Source organism: Onychomys torridus, chromosome 2 (genome assembly GCF_903995425.1).
Source record: "Onychomys torridus chromosome 2, mOncTor1.1, whole genome shotgun sequence".
Lineage (NCBI taxonomy): Eukaryota > Metazoa > Chordata > Mammalia > Rodentia > Cricetidae > Onychomys > Onychomys torridus.
The window spans coordinates 137,196,734-137,214,411 of NC_050444.1; the positions used below are offsets into that span (position 1 = coordinate 137,196,734).

A 17,678-nucleotide genomic window follows, 5' to 3' on the forward strand; every position below is an offset into this window, starting at 1 on the left:
AGGCAGGTGGTTCTCTGAGTTTGAGGCCAGCCTGGTCTACAGAGGGAGTTCCAGAACAGCCAAGCTTAGGCAGTGAAGGGAACCACACACACACAAAAAACAAAAAACAAAAAAAAAACCCCAGAAAGCTGGTGAAGATGTAATTGAATGAGAGGGCCATATTCCAGGCCCCTGCAAGCAGAAGAACTTGGCAGCTTTGGCCATGTAGTTCTGGCTTTAGTGTCAAGGATAGAAGAAATCGGTAATAGAATCTCCCTCTGCGACTAAGTAATGCTGCCAAGGACAGGGATATGTCAGGGGTGTCCCTGCATGGAGGCCTAGAGAGGCCATTGTGTGAAGCTGGTGAAGCCTGGTTTGCCTTGGAGACCCCAAGATGTTGGAAATGCCAGAGTTATGGGATACCAGCTGAGGAAAGCTGCTACCAGGGAGGAGAACCAGCCCAAGAGAAAGAAGTGGGTTGCAGTCAACAAAGCTGAAAGGAGTTGGAGGTCTGAAGAGTGTTTTGACATCAGACATGAGATAGAGTTTGGAGTTTGCCCAGCTGGTTTTTGGTCTTGCTTTGATCCAGTATTTTCTCACTATGCTCCCTTCCCTACATTTGGAATGATAATGTATATCTTGTGCCAGTATATTTTGGAAGTATGTGATCTTTCTTTCTTTCTTTCTTTCTTTCTTTCTTTCTTTCTTTCTTTTCTTTCTTTCTTTCTTTCTTTCTTTTTCAAGACAGGGTTTCTCTGTGTAGCTTTGTGCCTTTCCTGGAACTTGCTTTGGAGACCAGTCTGGCCTGGAACTCACAGAGATCCGCCTGCCTCTGCCTCCCGAGTGCTGGGATTAAAGGCGTGTACACCCGCGGGGGGGGGGGGGGGGTCCCCCCCTGCCCGCCCTGTTTGTCAATTTCTATTAAGTCACTGACTTGGATTTTGTGAGAGAGTATACTGAGTCTGTAGAATACTTTGGGGGGAATATTGGCATTTTCTTTTTTCCCCTCCTCCTCCTCCTCCTCCCCCCCCCCCCCTCCTCCTCCTCCTCCTCCTCCTCCTCCTCCTCCTCTTCTTCTTCTTCTTCTTCTTCTTCTTCTTCTTCTTCTTCTTCTTTTAAATGACACAGTTTCTCTATGTAGCCCTGGCTGTTCTAGAACTCACGTAGTTCAGGCTGGCCATAAACTCAGAGATCTGCCTTCCTCTGCCTTCCCAGTGTTGCCATGTTGGGATTAAAGGGATGCACCACCATTTTTGTTTGTTTTTTGTTCCACAAACACCTTTCCACTTGTTTTGGTGTTCTTTAACTGCATCCATTGTTTTCTACTTCTCCAGTCACCATTTTGTTTTGCTTTGTTTGGTTTTTGAGTCAAGATTCTCAATATGTAGCTCAGGTTGGTTTGAATTCCAGATCCTCCTGCCTCATCTTCCTAACTGTTGAGATTACAAGTGTGTACCACAATGTACAACCCAGTTTAGTTTTTGTTTGTTTTTTCACTTATTTTGAGACAAGGTCTCACTAATTAACCTTGGATGACTCTAACTGTGTCGACTAGGCTGGCCTGGAACTCATAGACTCAGAGATATCCTCCTACTTCTGCCTCCCAAGCACCCAGTAAAGGCATGTACCACTCCCGTCCTCCCCTTCTGAAGAGCACCTTACTATGCATCTCAGCAGCCTGACTTGGAAATCTGTCCTTCTGCCTGAGCACCAGAATCATGTATATGCCCACATAGACAGATCTTTATTTACTCTTTATAACTAATAGGTTTTCTGTACCACAATAATAGGTTTCTCCACCGATGCAGTAAGGCAGATCAAGCCAAAGTGAAAAAGCAAAAGAACAGGTATATTTGAGTAAAGCAACTCCTTGGTGGGCTCTCTAGTACCAGAGATCAGGGCCTGAACAAAAGCAGGGAGGTTCTATAGCCTGTAGACAAGGGGTGATGTCTCGTCCACCACCAGATGGGTTGTACCAAAGTATGGTCAAAAGCTGATGTCTGACAACTTCAGGGGAGGAGCTGCCATAGCCGCTGAGAATTCAAAACTGGGTTTTTGGTGCCTTCCCTTTGTTTGGAGATTTTCTGAGTGGGCATGGTTTGGAGAAATAGGAATGGGAACTTCCTTATTATTTGGTTCCAGACAAATAATAAGGTTATGAGGATGTGTGTGCATATGAGTGCAAGTGCCCACAGAGGTCAGAGGAAGGCATGGATCCCCTGGAGCCAGAGTTAGAGTTTCCAGTTGCTTGGTGGTGTTGGTACTGGGAACTGAACTCGAGCCCTCTGAAAGAGCTGGAAGCTTTCTTAACCACTGAGTTATACATACATTTGGGGGTCATAAGTCAACATCAGGTATCGTTCTAAATAACTCTCCACCTTATTTCTTTGAGACACTGAATCGGGGAGCTCACCAATTTGACTAGAATGACTGGCTAGCAAACCCCAGGGACTCTCCTGTTTCTGTCCACAGTGCTGGATTTACAGGTATGTGCCTGTTTTCATACTATAGATTGTTTTGTTTCTCTGTGTAGTTTTGGTGCGTGTTCTGGATCTCACTCTGTAGACCAGGCTGGCCTCGAACTCACAGAGATCTGCCTGTCTCTGCCTCCGAGGGCTGGGATTACAGGCATGCACCACCACTGCCCGGCCTCCCCTCATTTTTTTAATGCCTAAAATATCTAAAGAAGTTAAATCTTTCAGCATTAAATTCCGAGGAAGCATTACCCCCAGCACCATGAAAACAATCAAGAAAACAAACATTATGGGGATTTTACTTAAAGGAGGAGCTTTAAAGAAATCAAAACCACAGACAGGCAGAATGGTGGTTCCAAGGGGCTCAAGGGAGAGGATGGGAATTACCCTTTAATGGGAGAGTTTCCATTTTAGAAATGAGAGTTTTGAAAAAGGTGCTGCTCTGGTGAGAGCAAGAGGAATGTACTTAATTCCACCCAACTGCACATTTAAGGAAATAATTGGGAAGGGGAATGATGGGGATCGAAGCCAGTGCCTTGCACATAGTAAGCAAGTGCTGTACCAGTGAGCTACATTCCCCAGCCTAAATTATCAAATGAATTTACAACTCTAAGTTTTTCTTTTCTTTTTTCTTTTCTTTTTTTTTTTTTTTTTTGAACTGAGGATTGAACCTGGGGCCTTGCGCTTGCTAGGCGAGTGCTCTACCCATTGAGCTAAATCCCCAACCCAACTCTAAGTTTTTTATATGTCTGGGTATTGGGCCTGTAGGTATGACTATCCACCATTGGTGAGTCTGGTACTCTGAGGGCATCAGATCTGGAACTGGAGTTACAAATGGTTGTGAGCCACCATGTTGGTGCTGAAAATCAAACCTGAGGCCTCTGGAAGAACAACCAGTGTTCTCAACTGCTGAACCATGTGATATATATATATAAAATGTGTGTGTGTGTGTGTGTGTGTGGTTTCCACAAAGGCCAGAAGCAGGTGAGTAATCCTCTGGAATTGGAGCTACAGGAAGCTATGAACAGCTTGATGTGGGTGCTGAGAACCAAACCTAGGTCCTCTGTAGGACCAGCAAATATCTTTCTTTACTGCTGAGCCTTCTCTCCAGATTCACAACTATATATATATATATATATATATATATATATATATTTTAAGGCAGAAGAATGGCTAATGGGTGTAGTGGTTTACTCTTAGAATCCCAGCATTTGGTAAGCTCAGGCAGGAGGATTGCTGTGAGTTCAAGGTCAGCCTGGTCCGGTGACACCTTCTCAGAGACAAAACAAAAAGAGCAGGACACAGCTGGCACAGTGTCTGCCCAACTTGCAGGTGCTGGTTGGGGGCTGGGGAGACAGCTCAGCAGTTAAGAGCAACTGGACCTGGGTTCAATTCTCAGCCCCTACACTGTGGTTCATGACCATCCATAACTCCAGTTTCAGGGGATCCAATGCCCTCTTCTGACCTCCTGGGGCACCAGACACTCATGTAGTACACATATATACATACACGTAGGCAAAACACACATAAATGAGTAAATGTAATAAAAAAAAAAAGTAGTGCTAGGTTTGATTCCTAGCTCATCAGAACACCAGGTGTAGTGCAGGTATTGGTGACATTTTTGTGACACTATATTCACCTGGCATACAATCATACACCTAATTAAGTCTAAAGAACAGACAAACCCATAAAACACTCCTCAGTCTGAATTTCTTTGAATTTTAAAATGATTTAATTTCATGTGTGTACTTTGCTTGTATGTATATATGTGCACTGTGTGCATGCCCAGTGGTGACTCTAGAACTAGGTACTGGATGCCCTGGAGTTACAGATAGCTGTGGTCACCATGTGGGTGCTGGAAAAAGAACCTGTAAGAACTGGGCATGGTGGTGCAGGCCTTTAATCCCAGTACTCAGAGGGCATAGGTAGGTGGATCTCTGAGTTTGAGGCCAGACTGGTTTATAGAGCAAGTTCCAGGGTAGCAGGACTATATAGACTCTGTCTCCAAAAAAAAAAAAAAAAAAAATTCAAAAAATGTTATTCTCTAATATTCTTTAAAGTATAGGTCCAGACATTTTCTTTTTCTTTTTGGTTTTTCAAGACAGGGTTTGTCTGTGTAACAGTCCTAGTTGTCCTGAAACTCACTCTGTAGATCAGGCTGGCTGTAGTCGGAAGTTTTCCTTTGTCCTGTCCGGTCCTGCAGCTGCTTATAAAATAATTACACAGAGGCTTTTGTTAATTACCAATTCTATGACCTATTGGCTCAGGCTTCTTGCTAGCTAGCTCTTACAACTTAAATTAACCCATTCCTATTAATCTATATGTTGCCACATGGCCATGGTGTTACCTGCTGGCATCTTGTTGATCCTTGGGCAGCAGGCTGGCATCTCTCACTTTCTTCTCTCTCTTCCATTCGAATGTACCACCTAATCTTATTCAGCCTCACCATTGTCCAAACAGCTTTATTTATCACCAATCAGAGCAACATATATTTACAACCTACAGAAAGATATCCCACAGCAGCCGGCCTTGAACTCAGAGGCCTACCTGCCTTTGCCTCACAAATGAGGGATTAAAAATGTACTCCATCACCTATCTAAATCTATCTATCTAAATCTATCTATCTATCTATCTATCTATCTATCTATCTATCTATCTAAATCTATCTAAATCTATCTGACAAGGTTTCATTGTGTAGCCTTGGCTGTCCTGGAACTTGATCTGTAGACCTGGCTTTAAACTCACAGAAAACCACTTGCTTCTGCCTCCCTTCTACTGAGATTAAAGGTATGCACCACCACTGCCAGGCCTTCAGGCATTTCTAGATGCACAAAATAACTCATAGGCAGTGAAATGGCTCACCAGGTAAAAAGGTGCCGGCCGTCAAGCTGAGTTTGATCCTTGGGACCCACATAGTGGAAAGAGAGAACCAATTAATGTAAGCTACCCTCTGATCATGCCCACACACATACACAAAATAAATAAAATACAATAAAAAGTTATTAAAAATAATTTGTTGATAGTCAGGGCTACACAGAGAAAGCCTGTCTTGAAAAATAAAACAAAACAATTTATGAGTGGGGCATTGTGGCTCCTGTCTGTGACCTAGGCATGGGAATGCTATTTCTCAGGAAGGAAATTTTGACACAGGAATGCCTGCAGCCTTCCTCAAATGATGTCCCCCTACGTGCCTCAGATGTTTTTCTGAAGACAAGTAACATGGTTGTGCATTTAAACAGCCTTGAACAGGCTGGCCTGTGGAGCAGTTGAACTGCAAGCTCCTCGCCCTCTGTTAAAGGAAGTGTGATGATAAAATTGAGCCTTGCTGTATAAATTGCACTCAAATGCTTGGCTGCCTTGAGTCTCCGGTTTCGGCTTCAGTTCTTCAGTCACTGATCAGGAGAGGTAACTTGGAAAGTTTTTATCATTGAAAAGCACGGCCCAGCAGAAAACAGAACAAGTAAGATCCAGTAATTCTTTATTTTTATATACTTGATGAAGAAGCTTTCATTAAACTTCCTTCCCAGTGGAAAGCAACATGACAAGCAGCCTCCAGCTGCTCTGCTCAGGGCCTGGGCTCCCCCTTGCCCACGAAGTGAGGTGGAGGGGTATATTTCCCCTCTTTGATTAGCTTTTCCCGATGTTGTTTGATTTCACTCAGGCGCATCAACTGTCAAGAGGAAAAAAGCATTAAGGGAAAGGGAAATAGGCCTCAGAAAGTGAGGGCTGGAGAGAAAGCTAGATTTCAGTTTCACTGTTGAACTGGGGAATACTTTCATGCAAGAGGTCCTGTGAGACAGAGTTTACTTCTGTCTTTTGTTTTGTTTGTTTTTAAAATTTCCTAGATGGGCATGGTAGCACATGCTTTTAATTCCAGCACTCAGGAAGCAGAAGTAGAGGCAGGAGGATCTCTGTGAGTCCAGTCTGGCTTACATAGCCAGGTTCCAGGGCATGGAGAACTACACCAAGGGACCTTGTCTCAACAACAACAACAACAACAAAAACAAAACAAAACAAAACAAAAAAACCAAAACCACATCAAAACAAATAAATAAAATCAAATTTCTGTGCAGGCTTTGTACATGCTAGGTAAATGCTGCCCCAGACTTGAAGTTTGCCATTTTCAAGGTTTTATTATTTAATACATGTATATTTTTGTGTGTGTGCACACGTGCATATATGCCCAAAGATGGTGTGAACTGAGGGACAGGATGCTGTAAGCTGCCTCACTTGGGTGCTAGAATTGAACTGGAACCTTGGGAAGAGCAGCCAGTGCTCTCAACTGCTGAGCCATCTCCAGCCCCTAAACTAATCTCTAAAGAACTAACTGAAAATCAAAGAAAAGAACTAACTGGAAATCAATTCTCAACTTTTTTCTTTTTTCAGAGCTGAGGTCGGAACCCAGGGCCTTGTGCTTGCTAGGCAAGAGCTCTACCACTGAGCTAAATCCCCAGCCCCAATTCTCAACTTTTTAATAGGTTCCTTTCTTTTTTGGTTTTTCAAGACAGGGTTTCTTTGTGTAACCCTACTGTCTTTGAACTTGCTCTGTAGACTAGGCTGGCCTTGAACTCAGAGATGTGCCTGCCTTTGTCTGAGTCCAGGATTAAAGGTGTGCACCACCAAGACAGACTCAAGATTTCTAATATATATATATATATATATATAAAATACATACTTGAAAACTAATAATTGCCAGTCTCAGTATATGGAAGAAAACAGGTAATCATAAATTATGAACTTGTAATCTAGTGGGTAAAGAAGCTGATGCAAGCCTGGAGACCTAGTTCAATTCCTGGGACCCATGTGGTAGAAGGAGAGAATCAACTCCACAGAGCTGTCCTCTGACCTCTACCCTGTACTACCACTCAAATGCATTCACCCACACAATGAACACACATGCACACACACAAATCATACACTTGTACATGTTAAAATGTCTTAAAAATATTTAAAGACAGCTGGGCATTAAGAATCATGTCTGAGCCGGGTGGTGGTGGTACACGCCTTTAATCCCAGCCTTGGGAGGCAGAGACAAGTGGATCTCTGTGAGTTTGAGGCCAGCCTGATCTACAGAGTGAGTTCCAGGACAGGCTCCAGAGAAACCCTGTCTCAAAAAAACAAAAAAAAAAGGGGGGTTGGGGATTTAGCTCAGTGGTAGAGTGCTTGCCTAGCAAGCACAAGGCCCTGGGTTCAGTCCTCAGCTCTGGAAAAAAAAAAAAAAAAAAAGAATCATGCCTGTTTAATTCCAGCACCTGCAAGGCTAAAGAACTCAAAATAAATAAATAAACAAATAAGATTAAAAAAAGAAATAACTTGATACTCTTTCATTTTTTTGGATTTGGGGGGTGGGGGACCAGATCTCACTATGTATCCCTGACCAGCCTGGAGCTTTCTAGGTGGTGATGAGATTAGACTTGTGCTGCCACACCCTTCAGTTACTAAAAGTTTTTGATCCAGATAACTTGGCTGTAAATTTAACAAAAATCTAGACTGTCTCCCTGAACTTGGAGATTAAATAAAAAAATTTCAGCTAGGCATAGTGGTGCACAATATTAAGGCTGGTCCCTCTAATATTATACAAGAGCACACCTTTAATCCCAGCACTCTGGAGGTAGAGGAAGTGAGTTCCAGGCCTGCCAGAGCTACACAATGAGACCCTGTCTCCAAAAAATAAAAATAAAAATAAAAAATAAAAATCAATCAATAAATAAATAATTTCTATTTGATACCTATGCAACACAGAAATAGGCAAAATGATGGATGATGGCCTAAAGCCAAAGCTTACTTTTCTAAGACCAGGACCCACATGTTATGCAATTCATTCAGTAAGAACTTTTCCTCCCTGAACCTTGGGTCAAATTTGCCTAAAGCAATGTCATTGATGAATGCCTCCATCTTCTTCAGAAATATATCCAGTTGGTTGCATCGTGTTCACTGTGCTAGATCTACAAGGTTTGAGAGTTTCTCCAAGGAGGGCTCAATGACTGAGAAAGTTCCATCCTAAATTGTTCTTCTTAAATTTTAAAAAATTACTTTATGGCTGGGCGGTGGTGGCGCAAGCCTGTAATCCCAGCACTCGGGAGGCAGAGGCAGGTGGATCTCTGTGAGTTCGAGGCCAGCCTGGTCTACAAAGCGAGTTACAGGACAGCCTCCAAAGCTACAGAGAAACCCTGTCTGGAAAAAACAAAACAAAACAAAACAAAAATTACTTTATGTTATGTGTCTGGGTGTTTTGCTTGCAGGTATGTCTGCGCACCACAAATGTGCCAGGTGCCTGTGGAGGCCACCTGGTGTTAGATCCACTGGGAATGGAATTATAGATAGGTGTGAGCAGTCATGTGGGTGCTGGGACTGGAACCCAGCTCCTCTGGAAGAGGAGCCCCATCCAAAACTTTTCAAGAACAACCAACCAAAGCCAGTGCGTATTTTTTGCTTTATATCCTACTGAAAAGATAAGTCCTAAATACACAGGCAGCTCTGGCTACAGCCAGGGACAGGTGAAGGAGAAGAGGAAGAATCCTAGGGAAGAACAGGCCCTCCTCAGACCCGAAGGCTCTTAACTCCCTAAGTGCATGATGCTTCATGACAAAAGTCTTACCTGTGAGTAAGCTACTGCCCAAAGACCAACTGAAAACCCTGCAGATGGGCCAAGGGACTCGAGATGTAGTTCAGCGACAGAGCACTTCCCTAACGTGCAAAGCCCTGGGTTCAATCCCCAGAGTCCAGGGGAAGGAGGGAAGTACCTCAGCCCATACCCACGTTTTACTCACCGTCTTGAACCGGAGGTAGCACTCGTTGTAGTCTTCGTACTCTATCTTGCACTCTTCTTTAGCCCGGGTAGCCCCGATCCCATGGGAACACTCTATCCACTCTTTCTCAAAAGCATGGCATCGAGAGGGGATCTTGTAGGGCTGTTCAGCGCTTTGGAATACGAAGTGCCGATCTAGGCTGATGCCTAGCTTCTTCTGCACTTCAAGGAAAGGCATGGCTGTAAAAGAAGAATTAAGAGTGCGATAAAGTGAAATAAAGTGAGATGTTTCTGAGAAAAAACAAGAGCTCATCCGTGAAGTCCTAGTCCCCAAATCTCTTCTTGCCAAACTTGTGTTGTTTTTTAAGACAGGGTTTCTCAGTGTAGCAGCTCTGGTTGTCCTGGAACTCCCTGAGATCCACCTGCCTCCCTCTGCACCACCTCACATGGCCACCAAACCTTTTTTTTTTTTGGATAATATCTCATCTTGCCCAGGCTGACTTCAAATCACTACTGTAGTCAAGGAGGGCCTTGATTTCTTTATCCTTCTGCCTCCACCCCCAAGTGCTGGGAACACCAAACTTTTATTAGATGGGTTCTCCCAGTTGAATAATTAGGGGACTTTCACAAAACTCATGGAAAAGAAAATTAAAGTTAAAAAAAAATTATATATATATATATATTTGTCTAAGGTGAAAGATTTGTTTTTACTCAAGAAAAAAACAAAAACAAAAAAACCCAATAACCAAGAAAATGGAAAACAAAAAAGTATTAGCCCAAATTATTTCTTTACACTGTTCTATACATTCTTTCCACCCCAACCTAAATGACACTTCTCTTCAGAAGCTCTGTAGAATCTAGTGTTTCTTCCTTCGTAGAAGCAGTCAGTCTGCCCTGGGCTGGAGAGAGGCTCAGTGGCTAAGAGTGCATGCTGTTCTAGCAGAGGACTCAGGTATGACTCTTGGCAACCAAGCTGACAGGTTCACAACCAACTGTAACTCCAGCTTCAGGGGGATCTGATGCCTCTGGCCTCATGGAGCAGCTACACTCACATGCCCATATTCACACATACACACATAATTAAAAGTTAAAGGGTTAGGGATTTAGCTCAGTGGTAAAGTGCTTGCATAGCAAGAGCAAGGCCCTGGGTTTAATCCTCAGCTCAAAAACAAACAAACAAACAAAAAACAACAAAAACAAACAACAACAACAACAACAACAACAAACCCCATCTGCTTCCTATTTGCCGGGCGGTAGTGGCGCACGCCTTTAATCCCAGCACTCAGGAGGCAGAGCCAGGCAGATCTTTGTGAGTTTGAGGCCAACCTGGTCTCCAAAGCGAGTTCCAGGAAAGGCGCAAAGCTACACAGAGAAACCCTGTCTCAAAAATAAATAAATAAATAAAATTAAAAAGTACTTTGTTCATTTCTGTAACAGAAATGTGTGTCTTCCTTACTGGATTTGCTTTTGAGAGCAAAATCGGAGCAGGTACTGGGCAACTGCTAAAAAAATAAATAAGTAAAATGAAAATAATATAAAAACCAAACAGGAAATTTCACACGTACAACTATAAAGAACTGGGTAAATTCTGGTGCTTAGTAGAATATGACAGGCATTAAGAAAGAAAATAATACATGGATGGGGGCTGGAGAGATAGCTCCAAGGTTAAGAGCACTGGCTGCTCTTCCAGAGGACCTGGGTTCAACTCCCAGCAAAGGCAGCTCACAGATGTCTGTAACTCCAGTCCCAGGAGATCTGGTTCCTGCATACAGACATACTTGCAGGCAAAACACCAATATATAAATATAACTATTTTTTAAAATAACAAATGGAAAATAAATAGTGACGTTGACATAGAACAAAATAATCACACATGACAAGACTGCTTTACGCCTGGAAAGCAAGGCAGCACACACCACAACATCATCCTTTCTGCACAGACTTAGTGGTGAATTTTAATTTACAAAGCTCCTTCCCATTCTTTCAGTCATTTAGCTGTGCACAGTACAGTCAAACGGGGAAAACCAGCTCATCTGATGTAAGTAAGCACTGGAGATCCACATTGGGAACTCAGAAAGAACCTAAGCGTAAGAGTTGGAGGAAGGAAGCCCTCCGGAGACTAGAAGAAGTCTACAACTTACAACTGCGTGTAACTTTAGTTCCAGCGGGACACACACACACACACACACACACACACACACACACACACACACACGCAGTGAGTTCCAATACGGCCATGACAAGAGAAGGAGTTAGGGCATGTGTGGGGTCCAAGGTCCTGGACCGGCTGCTGAGCCAAGCACACCACACGAATGCAGAGGACTCAGGAGGTCTCGGGTAAGAAACGGGGTGCAGCCTGGCGTGGTGGCTAATCTCAGCACTTGGGAGGCAGAGGAAGGAGTATCTGAGTTCGAGGCCAGCCTGGTCTACAGAGTGCGTTCCCAGACAGCCAGGGCTACACAGAGACATCCTGTCTCAGAACGGAAATAGAAAAAGGAGCGGGACGTCAGGGTAGGAAGAAGGCCAAGGCAGGAGTCCGGCACAAGGCGGAGTTGACACCGAGGGCCCGCGGGATTGCAGGTGTGAGGTGACGGGCCCTGGGGAGAGGGAGGGCACGCCCAGAGCCCGGGCCACCCACAGCAAAAGCAGATTTGTCAAGGAGACTTCCTTGCGAAGCTCCTTGGCTGTGCGGACACAGCAGCGCCTACCGCACTACAGAAGCGTCCTTGTCAGCTCCCTGGTCGCAGTTCACGACCGCCGGCTTCAGGGAGACGCAGACGCCTGCCGTAAAGGACACTCACAGCGCGACGTTTACAGCGCGACGCCGCAAGCCGATCCTGCCCCTGCGGGAACCGTAGAAACCAAGCGCGTCGATCTGCGCCTGCGCGGCCAGCGGCCCTGCCTCCAGACACTGACAGCTGATAAACTGAGCCGGTAGTGAGTTCTCGCTCTCAGCACTGTCACGACAGCTGACTGTTGTGCTACTTGACCAAGGACACACTCAGGAAAGAGTGTTACTTCTTTCAACCAAGCACACGTAGTAGTTAAGCCCCTGGGCCGTGACCCCAAAACACGCGTGTACCTTTATGTTTCCTAACCTCACAGTGCCGGTTTCCCTTTCTATTAGTAAAGGTAATAACCGGCTGGAGAGATAGCTCAGAAGATTAAGAGCACTTGTTGCTCTGACAGAGGACGTCGGTGTAACTCTAGATTCAGGGAACTCAACATGTTCTTCTGAACTGGGCGATACCAGGAGCATATACGCGTGGTGCATACACATAAAATCAAAACACTCATACACACAACAAAGTAAATCTTAAAGATAATAGCGGCTATCATGGAAGGTGCACACCTTTAAACCCCAGCACTTGAAAGGCAGAAGCAGGTGGATCTCTATGAGTTCCAGGCAGCCAGGGCGACACAGAGAGATCTTGTTTCAAACAAACTAATAGCTATAGAGTTGCTATAGGAACTGGTTTATACTGTGACATGGTGAAAAATGTTCTTTGGCTGGGTGATGGTGGCTCATCCCTTTAATTCCAGCACTCAGAAGGCAGGGGCGGGTGAGTCTTTGAGTTTGAAGCCAGCCGGGTCTACAGAGTAAGTTCCAGGACAGCCAGGACTACACAGAGAAACCTTGTCTGGGGGGAGGGGGGAGAAGAAAGAAAGGAGAAGAAAAAAGTTTCTTTGATGTTATCAGCTGACATCTGCATAAAAGCAATCAGGAAGCTGAGACAGAAGGATGCCTGTGAGTTCAAGTCCAGCCTGGTCTACATAGCCAGATCCCATTCCCCCTTAAAAGGAGTCTCTGGAGAAAATTCCCAAGGTCCACAATATTAATTTCAATCACTCCAACTTGCCCCACACACCCCCTTCCCCATCAGCTAGGTGCTCCACATGAAGTCAGTTTCGATTCAGTTAGTTTTCTGAGCACTCAGTGTGTGTCCAGAAAAACACTAGCTTGTTATGGAACTGGTGAAGCATGCTACAAAGCTCTAGTAGCAAGGAACTGATGACCACCCTTTCAGACCCACCCCTCCCCGTTTTTCTTATAATCTGGAGCTAGAACCCAGGGCACCATATGCTAGCACAGGCTCTGTCATTGAGCTTACACCTCCAGCCACCCTTTTATTGTTGTTTTTGAGACAGGGTTTCTTTGTGTAAGAGCTCACACTGTCCTGGAACTCTTTTTATAGACCAGGCTGGCCTCGAACTCACAGAGATCCTCCTATCTCTTCCACCCAAGTCCAGGGACTAAAGGCATGTGCCACCAATGCCCGACTCACCCTTGCTTTCTTGTTTCTTGGTGGTAGCATCTTTTCAGTTCATTAGGCAGGTAAAATCAGACTGTTGTTCAAATATTAGGTGGTTTTTTAATTAAAAAACAAACAAACAATCCCAGAGCCAGATATCAGGGTGAAAGCTGAAAGATCAGAGAAGCAGAACAGCCAGCCACTAGTTCTTACCTCTTCAAAATCCTCAGCTAAAGAGAGTGAGTTCCTGTTTCCTCATGTCTTTATATCTTTCTCTGCCCTGCCATATCACTTCCTGGGATTAAAGGCATCTGTGCTTCTCAAGCAAAAGCATGAGATCTCAAGTACTGGGATTAAAGGTGTGTGCCACTACTGCCTGACCTCTATGTCTACTCTAGTGGCTGGCTCTGTCCTCTGATCCTCAGGCAAGTTTATTAGGGTACACAATATCTCATCCCATCAGATTCTTTCCACAAATTTTCTATATATTTCTTCCAGTCCCCAGCTCTTCAGTCCATCTGGCATGACCGATCTTCCAACAGTATAGACTTCATTGTATTTCTACTCAGAAATGTCACGCAGCAACAGTGGAAAGGAGGGCAATTCTGGTGTTTCCTGGGCTAAACAGGGCCCACTAGAAAATGATTACTTGGTTGGGGATTTAGCTCAGTGGTAAGTGCAAGGCCCTGGGTTTGGTCCTCAGCTCTGGGAGGTGGTGGTGAAGAGGGAGTGAGGGGTGGAGGGATGGGTGGGGGGAGGGGGGACATTACAAAGGCATGTAATCAATGACAAATTATCCTTGGCCTCAGTTTGAGGAATGATGGTAGCAGTGGGGAATCAACAAACTGGAGCCAGGTACTCTGTCTAAAGGTAGAAACAGCTAGCTCCATAGCTCCATCTTATTGTTATGAGAGAACTAAGGTATCACATTTTTAAATTTTTCTTCTCTTTTTTTTTTTTTTGGATTTTTGAGACTGGGTTTCTCTGTGTAAGCCTGGCTGTCCTAGAACTCACTATGTAGACCAGACTGGTCTCGAACCCACAGAGATCCACCTGTCTCTGCCTCCAGGGTGCTGAGATTAAGGGTGTGTGCTACCACACCTGGCTCAAATCTTGCAAATTTTCAAGAGAAGCTAGAAATCTGCTGTAACCCCAAGTACTGCCTAGGTGACTTAACTGAATTTCTACCTTGCATCAATCTTGTTTATCTTTGATGACAAGATGCCCATAGACAAGAATTTCCTCAAATATGGGAAATTAGCTATCAGTTTCTAGCCTTATTAGCTTACCAGATGCAGGGGAGACTTGGAGCTGAGACAGTGGTGAGCAGGGCAACCACACCTTGGCCGAATTGATTAGTTATGCACATCTCTTGCCTTCTGTTAATCCCTATCTTCATGTTAGGAACCAGAAGAGGAACTTGGGGGAATCCCCTGATCTTTTTTTTTTTTTTTAATTTTAATTTCGCTATTTGGCTCTTTTTATTGGTTTATTGAGGATGAGTAGCTGAACCCTGGCTGGCTGAGGCACAGTCTGGGAGTCTGGTCAAGGTCCTTGTTGGGTTCCTGACAATAGTCAGATTGTTGTGGCGAACGATGTTACAGAAAGCCTAGGGGCATAGCACAGCAAGAGAACCCTACCTAGCATTGATGACTCCCTGAAGCAGTCACCACTCAAAAGAGGGAGCCCCGTTCATTCTGGCTGAGCAGTGGAGTCCATGTTTCAAAATGCCAAAATTCTTAGGCTTACATTCTATTTCCAAATCTTGAGATATACTGCCTTCCACTCCCTCCCAAACTGTCTTCAATTATGCAGAAATAAAAATTACAGGGTGTGTGTGTGTGGGGGGGGGGGGTTTGGTTCTATCCTTCTACCACCTGAGTGTGGAAAAGTGTTGAACTTGAGGAAGTGAGTCCCAGGGGATTGAACTCCAGGGACTCAAGGAGGATTCAATTCAGGTCGTCAGGCTGGGTGGCAGGTGCCGTCACTCAATGAGCCATCTCTTGGTCTTAAGTTTGAACTTCTTTTGCCTTGAATGCTACCACCATCTCCTCTCCAATCCATTCACACCCCATTGTCTCATCAGTTTCTGATGAACATTCCAATTCTTGAGACATTTTAAAGCACTTCATGAGGCCCTGCCAGTCCTGTAAGTGTCCGTTGTAGACTAAGTGTGAACAGGTCCCCATCACTGGACGTGTCATACAACAGGTTCCTCACAGGCAACAATGCAAAGCTGGAAAACTACAACTCTCAGACCAAGCAGGAACCATGTCTGAGTCACTGTTACTATGGTGCCCAGGCTTCTGGAATTCTGTGCTTTGTGTCCCAAAGCTTCCAGGTCCTCCATCCTTTACTTCCACACCTTCCCTCCTCAATGCTTCTTTAGGACTGTATAATGACGTAAAGGACTTTATGCCTGTCTTCATCTCTGGGACATCAAGACTCTAAGACCCTTGTAACTCAGGCCTAAGGCCCCAGCCCAACCCCTCTGAACAAAATTCAGTGGCTGCCTGAGGACCACATATCTGCACTTCACTGATGGGGCAGGGTTATTATCTCAAGTACCCTGGCATCCACTCAGACATTCTATCCTGGGGCCATTCACATGGTTGAAACTTTATTTAGGTGTCTTTACTGTTATACAGATCTAAACAGTGGGTTAGCTTAAGAAGCCTGGCATAAGGGAAGGCCTTGATTGGAAACTCTCAGGCTGGTAATTGAGCTGTAGGGCAGAAATCAAATCGTGTGAATTCCATTTGGAGATGGAGGAAATATCAAGTTGAAAACGAATCCAGGAATTCCTAAAGCAAAGTGAGTTGGAAATAAGGCTGTCAGGCTCAAGATGCAAGAGTTAACAGGAGGGTGACAAATATTCCATCCTTAGAACTCCCTTTTGTGAGTGTTGCAGCTTGGATGGAAAGGTATCCTGGCCTTCAGGAGCTAAGGAATGCACAAAGTCACCATAAGATTAGCAGTTACAGCTCTGCTCTGGGGAAAGGTTTCCCCAGTGCAAGTGTATCAACTCTGCTTGCTAGAGAAGTTTCCCCAGTCTTATAGCTGGGCTCTGCTTCAGCAAAATGGTCTCACCACACAACAATCTTCACTCAAGAGATCTATTGGAAAGGAAAATTCCAGGAGGGTGGCTGCCTCTAAGGTGAGAAGCAGCAGCAAACTGAACAGGGTACAAAGCTTATATAGGGTTTCTTAGGTGTGGGACAGTGCTTTCCAGGGTGGCTTAGGATTGGTGGGTTTTGTAGCCTGATTCTGGGGCAAGCTCAGGGAATAGTGGGATTTTTTTTTTTTTTTTTTGGAGCTGAGGATTGAACCCTGGGCCTTGCGCTTGCTAGGCAAGCGCTCTACCACTGAGCTAAATCCCCAACCCTTCGGATTAGTGGGATTTTATGCTCAGGGATTGGTGGGATTTCAAGCCCTGGTCCTGGGGTTTAAGTCAGAGTCGGGGTGTTTTTCCTTGGCCCCTTTTACCCTACACCCTTGGGCCATTGGGAGTCAGAGGCAGATGGTTCTCTGTGAATTTGAGGCCATCCTAGTCTAGTATCTATATAATTCCAGGACAGCCAGAATTATATAGAGAAGAGCGTGCTGAAAACAAAAACAAAACAAAAAAGAACTCCCCCTTGGGCTAGGAATGTGACTCGGTTGGTAAAAGTGCTGGGTTCCATCCCCAGAGCCATCTACAAAACCAGGTATTGTGGTGATGCAAACCCACAACTTCAGCACTTGGGAGGTGGAGGCAGGAGGATAAACTCAACATCACCCTCAGCCTCAGGGGAAGACAGCCTGGACTACATAAAGACCCTGTCTCAACCCAAAACTTCCTCTTATCTTGGTGTATGGAACTGCCTCTTGACTGGTAAAATGAGGTTCCAAAGTGGTACGATTCCTCAAAGGCCTGGGAAAGCCAAGCAGGCAGCCCACTCCACCTGCCACACCGTCCCATCATAAATGAACACACTGGAGTCTGGGGTCCAAAACCAAAAGAGCTGTTACCGAGTCAGCGGCCCTAAGAGCAGGTAATCCCACAGTTTGCAGGCCGCTGCCCGGGCTAAGGAGCCTTCCCTAGCAAACACTCTGCTCTTTCATGGAGGCACACAACACCTAATAAAGCAGGGAGTTGTATACCCCTCTGACCACTAGTCTGATATAGCCTAGAGAAGGCTTGACTTGTTTGACCTGCAAGTTAAGAGGAGTCCTAGGTCACTG

General features: G+C 44.9%; 1 protein-coding gene across 1 annotated transcript; it reads right to left on the reverse strand.

Moving 5' to 3' along the window:
• Positions 1-5,914: 5,914 nt before the first annotated feature.
• Ndufs5 (NADH:ubiquinone oxidoreductase subunit S5) lies at positions 5,915-12,005 on the reverse strand. Its single transcript, XM_036178842.1, has 3 exons — positions 11,910-12,005; positions 9,224-9,441; positions 5,915-6,123 (listed from the first exon to the last, which is right to left on the reverse strand). The coding sequence occupies exons 2-3, from the start codon at positions 9,437-9,439 to the stop codon at positions 6,019-6,021; spliced, it is 321 nt and encodes a 106-aa protein (XP_036034735.1). The 5' UTR covers positions 9,440-9,441; positions 11,910-12,005; the 3' UTR covers positions 5,915-6,018.
• Positions 12,006-17,678: the final 5,673 nt, after the last annotated feature.